The sequence below is a fragment of the Athene cunicularia genome (assembly GCF_003259725.1).
Source record: "Athene cunicularia isolate RWA chromosome 7 unlocalized genomic scaffold, athCun1 chr7_part1, whole genome shotgun sequence".
Taxonomy (NCBI): Eukaryota; Metazoa; Chordata; class Aves; order Strigiformes; family Strigidae; genus Athene; species Athene cunicularia.
Genome location: NW_020799107.1, coordinates 15,045,166 through 15,062,385, shown reverse-complemented (window position 1 = coordinate 15,062,385; position 17,220 = coordinate 15,045,166). Strand labels below are relative to the sequence as shown.

Genomic DNA, 17,220 nt, shown 5'->3' with positions numbered 1-17,220 from the left:
GCAGGGCAACAGCGATTCTCGTCCTCCGTGCTTGCTTTTTCTCAGAATGGGGCTTGGTGAGCGTTTTCGGCCGAAAACGCGTTTTCGGCCGAAAACGTGCACGTTTGCACTTCCCCGCCAGAGAGAAGCTGTTAGCCGGGAATTCTCTTGCTGGTTGTGACCGCTGCCCGCGCCCCCCCCGCCCCTCAGACGGCGTTTCCAACATGTTAGATTTACGTGCACCTGCTGCGTTTTTCTGTTGTTTTCAGCATAAAATCCCTCAGGTTGGGCTTTGAAGTGGGACTTTTCTTCCCCAACGTTCTTTACTTTTCCTCCTCAGTTTTTAAGTAAACTGGCATTCGTTTTTTTTGCTGTGTTCACTCAAGTTAGTTCCTTTCTACTACCAGTATGCTCTTTTTTTTTTTTTTTAGCACGTGTGTGTGTGAACCATCCATTACCCCTCTATCCAGCATGCTTTGCTCTTGAGTTTTAGCGACAGAGCCATCGGGAAAGCCATGGATCATTACTTTTTTTAAATTCCAGAAGCAGAAATAATTTGAAAGCACTGGATTAACTGGGTCACTGCCTGAAAACATCATAGCTTTCTGCTGGAGCCATGCAGTTAGATGTTTTCAGGACTTTGACCTGAAATTGTAAGTCCTTGGAAGCCTACTTGTTTTATCTGTCAGTAATGTGCTTTGCATACCGGTGGTATTGTGTGAATACTGTTAACCCTGGAGAGCCTGGCTTACTGACGGGGGAGAAGGCAGAAGTGCTGACAAAACCAAGGCCCAGATCCTGCAGTCGTGCCCATGCAAGGACCAAGCAGCTCTATGGGCCGGGGTGTAGGTTTAGCTGCCTTGTCTTTCTTGCATGTTGTTGCATGCATACTCCTGGCAGACATCACTGTCAAGGTATAATGTAAGCAAAGTGAACAGTTTAGGGTTTCTCCAAGGAAAAATGTTTTCTATTTGAAGTGAAGCCTTTAAACCTGTCAGTTTACCATTGACACAGCTCAGGTCAAAAATAATTCTTTTCCTGAAGTACTCAAACTGTTTATTCTGAGTTGAGCTCTTTTTCTGTAGCACTGATGGTTATATACAAATAAAGTTAGAAATGTTGTTAATGGAAGTTATACAGAATTCTTAGGTTCTGACAAAGGACAGGCTCAAATGTGATGCTTCTGTAGGTAAGGTAGGCAGAGCCATGCCTCCAGTCTCACCATCTGCAGGGTTGCTGCTAGTTAAGAAGGTTTAGGAATTGTAGGGGTTGTTGACTTAACTCATTTGGAGATTAGAAGATTAGGTTATATTTAATTTGGAGTTGTGCTTGGAGTTTGTTTGCATCTTATCCATCAGTAGTTCATGATATGATTAAAGAATACTTTATTTATAAAAGCTTCTTTCTGCAGTATCTCTTGTAGCTTGATATCACTGTAACTCCTGGTTTTTGTTTAGACAAGACAGTGTTTAACCATGTTTTGGCATTTGAGGGTTGGGGGTTTTTTTGGGGTGCTTTTTTTTTTTAAAAAAAAAAAGACTAAATAAATATGCTGCTGCAAAAATCCAGGTTGATATGCTGAAGAACTGTAAGCCATACTGGATACAAAGGATGATTTGAATCTAAAAATGGATGGTCAAAGATCCTGAAAGCAAATGGACTGTTTTGCCAAATAAGGAAACTTGGCACATTCTGCTGTGTATTTTAAGATAGCACAAGTGTAGTGTGCTACTACTTTATTGGCAATATGTTGGCAGCCGGCCTTCCTGAAACAAGCATTCAATCTGCTTCGTGGAACCACACAGTGAAATGAGGGCAGTGAGTTTTGTGGTTGTTACCTTTAATAAATTACAAAGAGTTTTCCTGAAGTAATGGAATATTTAAGCAGCGTCAGGTGCATGTGCAAGATGAGAGATGCAATTTTCAGTTCAGCAGCCACGCACTAAGCAAAATAAGAGTTGCAGTTACTGTGTAATTTGTGCTAAATTCTTTCCTGCCGCCTCTCTCTGACATGCAAGTCCCTTAGTGAAAGCCCTGTGTGCTGTGGGAGCTGTAGCTGAATGACAAATGGTAGGGTCTTCTGGTTTGTCCGTGGAGTAAACAGAGATTTGGGCTTGGTGGCACTGCCCTCACTGTGCAGGCTGTTTTCGGGGAGCTAGGAGGTACAGATGTATGTGTCGGGTTCTTCGAGTGTGGCTGTGCTCCAATGCAGGGCAGGGCAGCCTGCTGTGCTGTCGGTTTGCAACCGATCTGCCTGGCTGCTTGGGGGTCCCCTCACCATTGGAGGTCCAGGGGGAACAGCAGGTGTGGGACCCCAGCAGGGTCCTGGGGAGGGACCCCGGTGCAGGTTACTTGCCTAAAGTGCTGTAATCACAACAAGCCAGTGATTGTGGATGGTTTCCTACACCAAACACTTATTACTGTACTGAACTGAGCTTGTGGATTAGTAGCTTGCTGCAAAGTGACTCTGTGTAATGGAGTCCTGACATGTTAAATACTAATGTTAAATAATAACTTGACATTAAATACTGCCAAATGTGGCTCAGATCTGTTTCTTTTTGGTGTGAAATGAACAGCTTCTAACAGCATGCTCAAATAAGTTACTATGAGGGAAAAAAAATGATACAGGAGAAAATTGAGATGATGTTGTAAGATTACAAGTTCATGTTAACCATTAGAAATACAACAGAAAAAGGAGAGAGTTCTTTTTCTCCCCCCAAAAAGAACCCATAGGAATAATTGAAATAAACAGCAATTGAATTATTTCTCAAAATATCTGTAATTCACCATTTCTGAACTGTCATGTTTTCATTTCATTGACAACAACCAACAAAGTCAGTTCTCATCACATTCCCTACTGCTGCATGACAACAGTGGTTAAACACCCAAAACTGTGTTAGTGAGGAAGGATGGTGCTGACACCAAACCTGGGTTATGCTCTGTGCCTGTGCATGGGGGAATTGCTGTAATGCCCCTGGCTCCAAGCGCGGAGATGCTGTTGGAGAGGACTGCTCTCCTGACTGCAGAAGTGTAAAATGCAAAGAAGTGCTGCACATTGTTGGAATGATGCCCTTGTTTTGGATGCAGGTGTAAGACTTTGGAGTTTAATGAAATACTTGATTTTTTTTTTCCGTAACATGGTATAAACTCAGATTGAGTATCTTACAAAACAGGATGACAAGTTAATAATTGTGTATGGATTTGTCACATGCAGTTGTTACTCTAAAACAGTTGTTTTCTTAAACATAACAAAGAGATTGATCTGTCTAATTGAGGATTAACTACCTTGCATCCAAAAACATGGAGTAATGTTCAAGCAGGTCTGTTCTTTCATCTAGGAGAAAACTGTATACCTAACTTAGGTCATCATTAATTACAGATCTCTAAATAAACTGTCCCATGTAAATCTCCCTTACTTTCTCTGGAAGAACCTGATACAAACCAATGAATTATTCTTTAAATTATATTACTTTAATGTATGGTGGTGCCTATAGCATCTGCAGCTGATAGACTGTTGTAGATAAATTTGAAATTGTGTAAGTATTAAAAGATGAACAGTAGCTTCTACAAATGCTTGTGTGCTAGGCAGTGCATTGTGATTATGTAAATGTTTAAAGTTTTAAGCAGCAAAAAGGACACATCAGAAAAGTACTCGCTTGTATTTATGAAGTGTCTGGTGTGCATGATTTAGCATCTTGAAAAATCGTGCTATCTTTCTGTGAAATCTTGGAATAACATCTATGTTAGCATAACTTTCAGAAGTCAAATAATTTTCTTGTTTATACAGATTTGGTTCTTCTGGGTGGACAATCATTTAAAATAATTTGACAGCTCTTCAGAACTACTGAATTCAGATAATGAAGGCCAGAAATACTTGTTTCCTGTGATGTATGCTTCTTTTTGCTTGGTTTTCTGTTCATTCTGCCATCCCAACTGCAGCCATCTGTTATCAGCTGTTCACACTTCCCTGTTAAATTTATGGTCCAGTCAGTGCGTATGCTTTTGCCTATGAGTAACATTACTCTTCTGAATAATTCTGTTGTCAGTAATGAGATTATTCATTGAAGCATAATTATCCACACGCATAAATGTGTGCAGGGCTGTGTGGCCTTAAATTGTGAGGTCTCTGGGTTGGGAGGCTGACCTGTTTTATTTGTCTATAAAGTGTCACATAAGCTTGAGACACTGTGTACACAGCATTAACTTGGAGCAACTGCTGGAGTAAACGAGGCAAATGAGCTTTTGCTGAAGGCCTGCTAATTAAGCATCACTGGCAAAGAAGCAAGAAGTTGAACCTGGCTTTGCTACCCTCCTGATTTGCAGGAGTGACCAGTTTCTTTTCCCTTGATCTTTCTCTAAAGAAAATGTGTGCAGGCCAGTGCAAAAGATGATTCAGGGATGGCAGGAAATCTAACAGCAACAGCAACAAGGTTAAAACAAGAACAAAAGGTCAGCAGAAGAGTTTAGGCACTTGTACCAGGGAAGGAGCCAGGAGAGTACTGGAAGAATGGACTTTTATTTCATGTCCCATGGGCAACCCCTCCTTGGACTTGCACAGCTGGCGAAGGAGTGTTTGTGTTCCCTCGCCAAGAGCTTTGTAGGTTGGTTGTCAGCAAAAAGCATGTGTGAAGCCTGTTCCCTCCTGAACGTAATGCCTTCTGTAAACATAGTACAGTTGTCGTGGTGTGGTCAGCGCTTGCCTTTACCCTTACAGGTGGTGAAGAGATGTAAAATGAAGCAGACTGTTTCAGAAAAGGCTCTATATTATCTTGTGAAATATGTGGAAAAATATTAGTATCTTCATCTCTCATTTAGAGAATAGCTGCATCCAAATAGTGCCAGAAATTTCTGGTCAAATGATACCTCAAAATTTTAATCAGATTAGCTGCACAATCAGGAGCGGTGGGGAGGAAGTTATGTCTGTGTTTGTTACAGAAGGGACTGGGATAAAGGGGTTTTGGCAGTTGGCAGTGCTAGGTGTATTACAGGTGCGTGTCCCAGCCCCAGACAGCACATAATGTGTTGATTCCATCTCAAAAAGCACTGTGGATTGGACGCTCCCAGTAGACACAGTACCTTTAGGTACTATAGTTAGACCAGTATAATTGGAGATGTAATTTTCACCAGCAACCCCAAATTTCTCTGTCTTTTTTGGGTATGTTTTATGCAAACCTGTCTATTAATTTTATGCTGGTAAATTTACTTTCATTAGTTGCAAGTATAGTAACTTTTGCTGGTAATTAAAACTACTTTGTCTAATCTCGTGCATCTGAAATGATCTCTCAGCAGGCTTGCAGATGGATCTGGAGGATGCTGTGTCCTGCAGTCCAGTTAAGGATCTGAGGCTTCCTGATCTTACACCTTTAAAAAAAGAAACCTAAAATTAGTCATTGTTCATGCATTTAGGTGATAGTGTTTCTTGAAATTCGCCACAGGCTTAAGCTTTATCGCTGTGAAATCTCCAGGAAGGACGTTCCGTTCCCCTGGCCACAGACATGGGATCATCTCTTGAAACTGCCGACACCAACCTTGGCACAGGCTGCAGAATTTCACATCTTGTAACCCAGATGAATTACCATGTACTTGCACTTTGTTATAACATGCAAACAGAACTGAGTCACTTGGGAAGAGATGTTTAGTGTGGCCAGGTTTTTCCACATCCTTGCGTGAAGCACTCCTACCTTGCCCAAGCGCCGGCAGCGCGCACTGTGCTTGCCGAGGCGCCACTGCCCACCTGCCGGAAGGCTGCCTGCCTGGTCAGGGCCGCACACACCTCGTGCGCGGCACGCACACACCTCGTGCATGGCTGTTGCGGTGCCAGAGCCGGAGTGCCTGGCATGCCTGAGCTCCTAGGCAAGCTCGGAGCTGGGAGCATGCTTCCCGTCCATTGGCGTGCTTCGCTCGCATCGGGGAAGGCAGCAATGCCCCTGCCTTTTGCAGAGCTGCTTCCAAGGTGTTTGGGAAATGTCAGTGTTGCTCTGAGGAATATTTTTAGTCATTTCTGTCTCCTAGCTGCTCCTAATCCTAATAGCTCGTGCAAATTTTGCAAACTTTTGCACAGCCTGCTGGGAGTACGAGTTCCCAGGGTCTTTTCTTCCTCTGCCCCACAGATTTTACTGTAGCGTGTTTGTGGCAACTGGTGCTGGTTTTGTGAAACAAAACAAATAAACTGGTTGTCTGAGCATGTGTAAGAGAGCCTATAAATCTGTGAAGCATGTGTTAATGAAAGCTTTTCTCTTCACAGGTTTTGCTGTGGTACATTTTGTCATTATGAGATGTCGTCTACCAGTGCTTCATTTGTGCAAATTAGATTTGACGACTTGCAGTTTTTTGAGAACTGCGGTGGAGGGAGTTTCGGGAGTGTCTACCGAGCCCGATGGATTTCTCAGGACAAGGAGGTGGCTGTAAAGAAGCTGCTCAAAATAGAAAAAGAGGTAAGAATTTACTTTTCACTTTGCTGTGGAAACAAGGTCAGAAATTCTTTTCTGGTGTCTTTCATCCTCTAGCTGACTGAAGCAAACTGCCTCGGGCTTCTTGTTTAGTTACAAAACCCTGTAACTGGATGGTGTTACAATAAGGACATACTGAGGGGGCCCCAGCTGAGGGTGTTTCTATTTAAAGCATTATTGTTTTATTGATTACTGTCCTTCCCCACTTTTCTCGTTTAGCAGCTCCTCTGTGCCCTGGCCCTGAGGAGGATGAGAGCTAGCTGCACCTGTGAAGCTAGTGATTGATTTCCCTTTGATACCGCTGGGCATGTTGCTAGATAGGAAGAGGTAGTGTTCACTGTCTTTGCCTGCTTCTGTTTTCTCCTCTTTATATCTGGTCTCTTAAGCTCTGTGGTTCATGTCTGTATGTTCACTGTAGACTTAGTGTGTGTTGCTTAGTGTTGTCTCTTTCCTACTTGCTGAAGGTTTTGATCTGTGGCTCCACCAGCTCTGTGATAGTCGTAGTAGCCACACTTCGGCTTGGTCTCATCTTGCAGCAAGGTTTAAGCCTAACCCTTCTACCAGTCACCTTCCCTTGCAGCGTCCTGTGCACCTGGAAGGGCAGACAGGTTCTTGGCAATCTTGTGGGAAAAGGCAGAATTAAGTTACTGCACCTTTACCAACTAAGGTTGGTTGGAGGTTTTTTAAAAAAAATATTTTCAGGTAAACATAAAAATCCCCTTCACCCTCAGCTTTTGTACACTTCCAGCCAAGACACAGTGTATATGGTTGTCACAATGCTCCAGTCTGTCTGCTGGTCACCACCGCTGACGCAGCAGTGAGGACACAGCAGTGTAGTGATGGACAGCACAGTTACTGGACCGCTGTTCCAGCATGACTATATCTAACTTGTATAGAATATCATCAGGGTATTTTAAGAAGACAGTTATAAGCTGGAGGACAGCAGAGCTGGACTAGGGATAATGCTTAGTACACCTAAGTTCATCCACCACTGGCAGAAACTGAGTTAGAGTGATTACGTCATGCTTAGTGATGTAACAAGCATGTTTGATCATGATTAAGCAAGTTGCTGTCTAAAATAATGTGTAAGGATCTCATGATTTTTCCAGGATGATTGCAGATGTACACCTTTTGTCCAATGTCAGTTTGTACTGTTCTCTTTGTTTCTACTGTTTGTTAATATCAAAAGATATACAAAGACAAGTAAAATTGGTGCTATGCAGTATCAGTAATGTGCTCCTTAAAAGTCAACTGGCTGGAAGATCTCAGGGGTGCGTAGTGAAGTTTTATTGAATAGGTGTGTTTCTGGTGGGATTACACAGGAGTCTGCTAGACATGTTGCTAACTATTTAAAGCATTTTTGAAAGAAAATTTAAAAACAATATTACTGCATTTTGTGATGTCATAAACCTTAGTGGAATGGCAAATGATGGAGAAAGTAGGACAGTCATATGTATTGCTTGACACAATTGGACCATTTGACAAAAATATTTTTTTTAAAACAGCCAAATACAATGTTCAGCTTGTAGTAATGAGGAACACAGGTTGTGCACTAGGAAAAGGAAATTGTATGCTGGAAGGAATTTAGTATATTTTAAAGGGTTTATTTTAGGGATTAATGAAGACTTGCAACTCATTAAGAGCTCATATCATGGTGCTGTTAGGCAAATGAGGTTAATGTCCTTGCATATCTAAATGAGGATCAGGTCATTTGTAAGAACCAGCTGTGCTTTATCTTTGGCCCTGGGGTGTCCTGGTTTGAGTGAGTGGTGGGGGTTTTTTGGTAGTGACGTGGGGGTGGTGCTACAGTGGTGGCCCCCAGTAAGAAGCTTCTCGAAGCTCCCCCGGGTCCAAGTCAGACCCACCTTTGCACCAAGGCCAGGCCAGTGAGCTGTGCCTCTGTGATAATGTATTTAAGAAGGGGAACCTGAGAGGGGCTGTGGGAGTTGTGAGGAGGACACCTATGCAAACCCTGAGGTCAGTGGGAGGAAGGCAGGGAGTTGTACCAGAGCAGAGACTCCACTGTATTCCATTGTGAGAAGGGGCAGTGAGCGGCTGCATGGTACTCAGTTGCTCAAACCACAACATGGGGAAGACAGTGTTAGGCAGTAGGTGCAGACCTGGTTCTCTTGTGTTTGAAAGGATGTAAATGAACTGGAGGGGCAGTCCAAGGAGACTGCAAAACACAAAGAGTTGAAAGTAGAGGGGCTGTGGAGGAGTGTGTGTTGGAAGGGGTTGATGGACATCATCCATCAGGATGAGTTGACAGAAGGGGAGCCGGTGCCATCCACCACAAAGTTGTTTCTTGTCCTTCAGGCTGGTCATCATTTGCACCTTAAACTATTAAAACTGGTTATAGCTGGGAGCAGCTTGGTGTGGGCATCTTCTCTTGAAAGTTTTCTGGGGAGGCAGAAGAGAGGCAAATGATGAAACCTTAATTAAGTCTAGCAGGTTTTGGTAGAACATGTCTGTCAAAAACCCTAGAGAATTTTTAAAAAAAGAGCTTGTTCACAAAAATTGTGTTTTCATATGGAGAAAATGCTGGGTTTGTTTAATCTAGTGCAGAAAGTTACTACAAGAACAAATGGTTGGGATCTAAAACTAGACAAATTAGAATGGGAAATAAGTCACGAATTGTAAGGAGTGAGGATGAGTAATGCTTGGAGCAGACTACAAATGGAAGGAGCAAAGATGGAGAGCCCTTTCTATCCCTTCATGTCTTCATATTGAGATGTCTTTTTGGACAATTGTTTCTGTCACGTTGTTGAGCTCAACACAAGAGCAGCTTGCTGAAGTATAGTGGCCTGTCATGTACCAGAGGCCATCCTCGTTGGCCTAAAGGTCTCTTCTGACCCTAATGGCTGTCAGGCTGTTTACACATGTAATATGTTTATCTGTAGTGATGACAATAATGAACGTCTGTGACAGAACTGTGCTGAAAGTCATGGTGAATCAATGGCTTTTCTGATAGCAGTAGAAAAATAACTTGCTGTAGTTGTATGTATCTCTGTTTAGTAGATATTTGGATGGTTTGCGTTTAGTCCAGAAAACTAATTATTACTCTTTGTGGTTTGTTTGGAAGGAAGTGTCCTTTTAACTCCATGACTGATTGTCTTGTATTTCTGTTAACTGTTGCCAATAATCCCTAACAACTGATTAAAGGGGAAACAGGAGAGTTGGGAAAAGCTTGTCAGAGGAATTTCGTGCTAGCTGAATCCAAGGGCACAAGCCAAGTCAATGGAGCTGTGGTATCATTCTGCAAATATGTTGTATCTGTGTTTCATTTTATTAAACAAGCCAAACAAAACCAGCAGAGATCTTGAAGGCTTTATATTAGCCAAGTGGCTAACAACTTCTAACATGTGAAACAAAGCAATTTTTGTTCCAGTATATACAGCATATTATACTAAAATATGTGCTCAGAAAAAATTCCAAATACTTGGAAGGGTGTTGCTCAGACAGATTTCTTCAAAACTCTTTAAAATTTGAGAAATGGGAAGACCTCTGCAAGGCACTAACTTTTTATAGACAGGTAGTAAAATACGACTGTATGGGTGGAGGTGTGTGTTTATGTGAATAAAATACATCTAAAGAGATGTGCTGAGAAAAATAAGTACACTGAAAGGCCTTGATTAGGATATCAGTTCTGAAAGTCTGGATAAGACTTCTACCGATTAAGTAAACCATAAAAATATGTCTTGAGTGATTAAATAACGGCAAAAATAAAATTAAATGGCCATTTTATCATTTAGTACAAGCACTTAAGCAGGTTTAGGTTTTCAGCAAGGAACAGGAGTTCCTTGTGAATTGTTTTATGGAAAATCAAACTATCGGCATGATATTTATGATGCATATGGGGGAGTAGAAATGCCTCCTGTAGCAGGATGTACACTTGCTTCTTTTGCCCTAAGTGATAATCATGTGCACTCATTGAAGAAAATTGCACACCTACTACTCAGGACCTTATTTGGTATTTTTGTGAACAATTTATATGAATTATTGGATAAGCCCATAATTTGGCTCCCACTGAAATGGATGGGAGAGATTGGGCCCAAAGGCCTTATTCTGCAAATTGCTAGCAGTTCTTTTGACTCTTATTATCTTGAGCAGATAACTGCTCGAGTGAAATCTTACAAACGTTGTTTTATGCCTTGCTATGTTAGCTTTTCATTGAATAGCACTCACCTCCTTCAATTGTCTGTACATCTCTGAAGTTCCCCTGTTACTTGTCACTGCTTTTGAAGGCTGTGGTTTTGGTGGCTGTTTTTTGGCAGCTGGCATCTGATCTGGAGTGTGGTTCTTCAGTGAGACATTTGTTCTGCTGGAATTTTACCTGAAATTTGAATTTAATTTTAATGTCACTGCTCTTTGGAAATACTCCGTGATCCATGAACTGTCTCTGTGCTATTGATGGACAGCAGTATTGCATCTGCTTTGCTTGCTTCAGCTGTTAGAACCATGGTACTTAGGTACAAGATCATTTGGTTTCATGCAGTACAGCTGTTCCTGGATTCCTTCAAAATGCTGGCAGTGGTCTGCGCAAACTGTAGGAGAGTAGCGGAAAAAAACTCAATAAAATGTAACTGTAATCTTATTGGGAAATACTTCTGGTGAACTAACAGAACTAACTTGTGGATAAAAGATGTTAAATTGAGAGGGATTAACCGTGCATGCTTTGTTCAGTCATGTCTGTGCAATGCATCTGAGTTTTATGAGACTCAAAAATAAAAACATGTTTTTACTAGTTTGGATGCTGTATTGCTGGAATTCTGACTACCATGGAAATTAATTTTATATTGTCAGGTTTTCTTGTATGTAATACATGTGCAGTAAGCTTTAGGGGAATCTTTTAATGCTTCATAGAACTTTTCATATGGAGTATAATGCAGCTTGTTCACTTTTTTGATTTTATGAGCCACTTCTGGAAGGGACTGTCCAGAAAACATGGATTGTGCCTGTACCTTCCAAAGGGGATGAGTTAAGTATAACCACATGCATGTCACTGGACTTACCTCACTCATGTTTGTAGTCCTAAAGGAGAGCATGTGGTAATTTTAATGTGAGTCATGAGAGTAAGGACTGGGAATGACTTTCAAGAGTAACAAGAGAAAAACAACAGAGTAAAATAGAGCAAACCAAACCAAACCAAACTGAAATTGATACTTACCCCTGACAGGACTAAAAATAGTAGATGTTCTTTTTGCTTGTGGTTTATAGCTGGTGTGGGTGCTTGGGTGCCAGGTTTGAATGAATCTCCACACTGGAACTTGACTGTAATGAAGGGCAATTCTGATGCTTTTTTATTTTATAAGCTCCTTCTAGGAGCTCCTACTTCCTTACCCCTCTCATGTCTGAGTCAGCAAGTATTGAGAGTGATTCAAGGTAACATCTGACAGGAAATGTCTGGATTTACCTGATTCCAGCTCAAAGCCAAGGGACAACAAACCCTGTGTTTCAAACCTGTGGTCCTTTGATGCAGGTGCTATTGCTAATGAACAGCTTAAGAGTGTGTGCTGTATAAAGGAGTCACATATATATGAACTTCTCAGAGACACCTGCGCCTATATTGGAAAAATCATAGCGTTCAGAAAAAAAGGAAGGTTGTATATCCCTAGAGTAAGTCATCTTAAGGGAACTCTTCCAGTCCTATATGCATTTAAAGAAATGCTGCTGTATCTTTGTTAATAGCTAAAAGAAAATAACACTGGATTTATTATACCAGAGCGGTGGCTTAAAATGTCTTTGCTTCTGTTCTACAGAGTGGTTATTTTGCAGTGTTTTCTGTTTCATTTTTATATTTTGGTAAAGGAAATGGCTTAGAGCTCTCTTCTTGGTGCTGATTAGGGTATTCCCAAAATGTATCAAGAGGATACTTGGTACCCTTTCTAGACTGTGGAAGTTGTCAAAATGGGTTCAGATACTCCAGCTGTTGTATATTCTGTATCTTGCAGAATAACTTGTTTTGGGTAGGACAGACTTCGGCAATAAATTTCTATTGCTTTTGAGTTTGCCCTTCTCTTGGCTTTCATTCAAGGGATATTTTTTGGAAGAGCTTATTTTATAAATGAATGTCATGTTGTCAGGTGTCAAGAAAGTCACTGCCTTAGATTTTCTTAGTGAGTGCTTTGGATAAAACTGCATTGTAAGTGTTGAGAGGCATATGTATTGTAACTAAAACTATATTGGCATTTGGGAGATATCACTATAATGAAAGATGATGTAGCATTGTCAGAATACAGTTATTCTTGGGAACAACAGGCTTTAGTTTCATTTTGTCTAAGAAGAAACTTCATTCCTCTGCATCTCTGCTCCCCGAAACAATCTCAGAAACATGGCAATCCAGACACAAAAATGTATTTGTATTTTGCTACATTTTATTGTAGTGATTTTTTTTTACTTGTATATTTAAACATTTTTATACCAAGTTTTTCATTAGATGAGTAATGTCTTTGAGTTGCTTCATATAAATAATGAGTATTTGTAGTATGAGTTGTGTGGCTTACTGAGGTTTTCTGACCAGCTTAATTTGAATTTCTTACACAGGCTTGTGTATACATGTTCTTTTAAAGCAAGCCAATTTCGGCTTAATTTGATTTAGACATCAGCTTCAAGAAAACTGGCATGTCAAGGCTCAGACTGGCAATTTGTGACTTCAAAAGTATTTTGGGTCACTTGAGACATAGTGCCTGTCAGTGTTGTCATCTTAGCTTGCAATAAATGAAAAGTGATTTCACAAGTGCTAGGAATCTGGCTGTAGCTGTATTTAAGAAGTTACCCTATCTTTTGTGTTGTGGTTTTTTTGTTTGGGTTTTTTTTTGCTAAACCACCACATTTTTGTATTGAAATTGTAAAAGGTTAAGAGCACATGTTCTGTTGACTGGTGGGGAACTTTGAACAGTTACTACATAAACTTAACAAACAGTTAAATTAATAAGCTAAGATGCACCATATCTGTCTGTTTCTTCCTTTTGCTTGACTCTTGAATTTCCCTGAACTTTGTCAGTGTGAAGCAAAATTACCTTGCGTGTACTGCTGGTCGAGAATACATGTGCAGTTGCCATAACTTTGTTAAGGCACAGGAACTTACCATGAACCAGATGTTTGGGTTAGGAATATCTCTGCAAGGTTTGGACCCTTTTACCACAATTATTTTTAATTTTGTTTTTTCAGAAGGTGCAACATCTGCAGATGAACCAGTTTCCAATAAATTATGAATAAATGTTGTTTAGAATAGGGAGAAAATCTGTCCCTGTTGATTATATAGAAAGCACTCATGCTTTTTGCTATCCACAATATGCAGCCTCTGAGGATATTATTAAATATTCTTTAGTTTCATAATTAGTTTAATTCTACTGTATATTGTCTTTAAAATTATGTCAATCTGCTGCAGATTTGTGCTCGACAGTGGATTGCTCCAGTTGCCAGTAGATACTTGGCCACAATTAAGGGGTTTTTTCCTTTTTTTTTTTTTTTTTTTAATTTAGATATGTTTCTCCCTTTTCTGTTTTCTTTTTCTGTGAGCTCAGTAGTTATTTATAATTTGGTGGAGAGGTTGTGTTGCTTATTTCTCCATGCCAGCAACCCTTGACATCGAATGTCAGCTCTTTTGTTTCCCCTCCCACGACATTCTCTGACCTTGAGCTTCTGTTGAAGTGATCAACTGCAAAATAGTATTTTTGGATGTTTAAGCTGTCCTGAAGCTTTGCTGTAGAAGTCTCATGGATATGGAAGAAGTCCTGTTCTCTCAAGGTAGTGTTTTAGTCTGTTGCAAGCAATTTAGGGTTAGTCTTAGCTGTACATTTGTCTAACTATATAGTTTTCTTAAGGTTACAGCACAAAATCGCATGGAAGGTGAGATCTAGTGGTAACTTGATGGTAAGTGATTGCATTTTTAAGTCTTGAGTGCTTGAGGGACAGCTGACAATTTAAATGGCTATCACCCACATTGAAATCTGTTGGTGTTGCAGTCCCTGGGGACTCTAATTAAATAATTTATACTCACTGCAGCATGTAGAATGACAAATTTTTGGTTCTTATAATACCAAAGTTGCTGTTGGTGTGTGTGTAAGTATTGTTTGAATCTAAAGTTTCTGGCTTGGTGCACTCCTATGTGATGGTGTGGAAGTATTGTTTGAATCTAAAGTTTCTGGCTTGGTGCACTCCTATGTGATGGTTCAAATGAAGTCAGGGATCTGTGCTGGAGTTGATGTGATCTGAGGTCAGGGACCGTCAGTCTCCTAGAGGCCATTTTTCCAGATGTATTCAAAACTGAGCATGGGGGCCAGAGTCTTTGATTGGGGACCCTAAACTACCCGCTACACACATAGTAGCATTGGAATTTTGAACAATATGTTTTGTCCTCTTAAGGCAATAAAACACTTGATAGGACTAGACATGCCCTCCTTTACTAGCCTTTTTTCTTTTTTTTTTTTTTTTTTCAATTTTTGACCCTTTTGTGTAAGGATCTGGGGTGCAAGATTTCATTAAAAGCAAAGGTGAAGAAAAAATATAAAAATAGATATCCTAACTTTAAGGGAAGCATCAAAATCAATCTTTTTAATTGTAATGATGCCACTAAGACTGTAAAAGTTATTTCACATTTACCTATTGCCACTTATTAAGGTGCTGATAGAGAAAGTTTCCTTTTTAAGAGGACAGTATAAACAGTCACAAGGAAACATTCAGACCTGTTTATGTTAGCTGGAGGCTGCAGAGGAGCCAAGAGAACAGCTTCAGCATTAACTCTTTTTCTTATACTCAGTTAGTTGCACTAATGTAATGGGGAGATGAGGCCAATAAGGGCAGATACAGAACTGCTCTTCTAATCCAGCTGCCTCCAAACTGCCCTGTCTTTTTTAATGTGTTTCATTTGTTGCAGTTCAGCTACTGGGGAAGAATCCTATTTACAAATACATGTTCATTTATTAGATGAATGTTTAGTGAATCTATGTTCTACATAACTTCTATTTAAGAAAGCCAGCACCGCTGGGAAACTGGGTGACTTGAGTAACAGTGGCCATTTTTGGGCCTTCTCAGTCCCTTCTGCGACTCGGCTGCCTGATGGCCAGAGAGTGGAGCAGCCTTTTGCACACACAGGAGGGGCCTCCCTACAACTGCACCGCCTTGGAGAAGTAGTGCCTGGCTCCTGGATGTCACTGAATGGGGACAGTGCCACATGTCTTCCACTTTGCTTCTGCCTTTGGTTGCTCAGTTATTTTACTCCAAAAACTCTGAAAATTGAGGCTCCTTATGGCTAAATGTTGTAAGCAGGGGAGAGAAAAAAATCACGTAGTGATACCCACCTGACCACATAGCTGTGGGTTTTGTGTGTCAGGCATGTGAGTTTCCTTCCAGTAGCTACATCAAAAATGAACATGTTTTGTAAAAACCCTTGAGCTGCTGTAGGACAAGTGAGGAAGCTATTGGTAGACACAAGAAGACAACATGCAGTTGCTTTGTACAAAGTTCATTTTTGGAAGGTGGAAAAACCAGAAGACGGGCAGGCAGGCTGGGCGGGCGTTGGCTTTTCCATGAAAGCTGAGGCGCTCTGCAGATTTTTGTCTGGCAGAGGCAAGATAGGAGAGGCAAGTAGGTGGTTGTTCTGGAAACTTGTTAAAATAATCTAGTTGCTGCACCCTTGAGTGAGTGAGTAACATTTTCCAAGAGAATATCTTTTCCTCTTCCTTGGAAGAATCTCAGAGCAGAGAAAATGTAGTGCATGCCTGCGTGCAGTTAGAGGGGGAAAAGCAAAGAAATCACTTTTTGTCTAATCATATAATAACCTGAATTTTAGTAATGTCAGATGCATTTGAGTCAGTCCTGTCAAAGATGATGGCTGATAAGGAGTGATTGTTGGTTTTCCTTTTTGGTGAACTGTGTACTTCTAATCTCCCAAACCAAGGAGAAAGCTTTTAACTTTGACCTCATTGTGATGTGTCTGTGTATACTGAGGTGCTGCATGTGATGTAAGTATGTAGCAACAGATGGATAAAAATTCACATTGCCTTGCTAGTATCCCCTGTAAGAGTTTGTGAGGGCCCTAAAGGGAAGTACAAGATCCAGAACCCCACTCATTAGGACTGTGCAGTTTGGAGTTTTGCTCTTAACTTTTGCTTTTTCAGTTGTTTATGTATTTTTCCAAAGTCTTTATTGTAAAGTCTTCTCTCTAAGCCAGTGTCTCATCTACACTGTGCAGAAGTTGGCAGTAATGTGGTTTCTGGCACTGTGTCCCCAAGTGGTTTACTCTTTTCCTGTTGCAAACCACTTCCCGGTTAGCACTGCAATTCTGGAAGGAGTCCTGTGATTTTTCACTGACTGGGAATAAAGCTTGGCCCTCCCAGGGTAAACAAGTATACTGTTGTTACTTAATAAATTTGAAATCTGCAGTATGAAACCTCCTACCTTTTCTTACTGTGTTTCTGTGCTATACTGTGAGAAGGGAGATATTCCCTGCCTGTTACAGCTGTTACCGAGGCTAATGTAGAGTAACAGTACTAACAGGGTACTTGGCTCAAGAAATTCAGGGCAAGTGACACTTGATTCTGTAATGACACTGGCATCAGCTGTTAGTTCTAGTGACATGGTTGTTGCCTTGAAACTGTGACCTGAGTTCCCTTTTTGGGAAAGAAAAACCTGCAGATCCATTTCAAAGACCAGGGCAGCTGCTTTGTTTGTCTTTTAAAATCTGTATTTCTGCCTTTTTGCTTGGTCAGTGTTTAGAACCATTAAAAAAGTAAACGTGACATGAGGACTGAGATCCTGCAGCTACAGCTCCTTTATGATTACATATTCA

At 40.8% G+C, this 17,220-nt stretch overlaps 1 protein-coding gene across 2 annotated transcripts in view; it reads left to right on the top strand.

The window, feature by feature from the left end:
• The first annotated feature begins 6,227 nt into the window (after positions 1 to 6,227).
• MAP3K20 (mitogen-activated protein kinase kinase kinase 20) overlaps positions 6,228 to 17,220 on the top strand; it is an 87,465-nt gene continuing 76,472 nt past the window's right edge. For both annotated transcript variants that reach the window (XM_026852554.1, XM_026852555.1), the window contains exon 1: positions 6,228 to 6,413. In XM_026852554.1, coding sequence (XP_026708355.1) covers positions 6,255 to 6,413 — 159 coding nt within the window. In that variant the 5' untranslated portion in view covers positions 6,228 to 6,254. The remainder of the gene's footprint in view (positions 6,414 to 17,220) is intronic.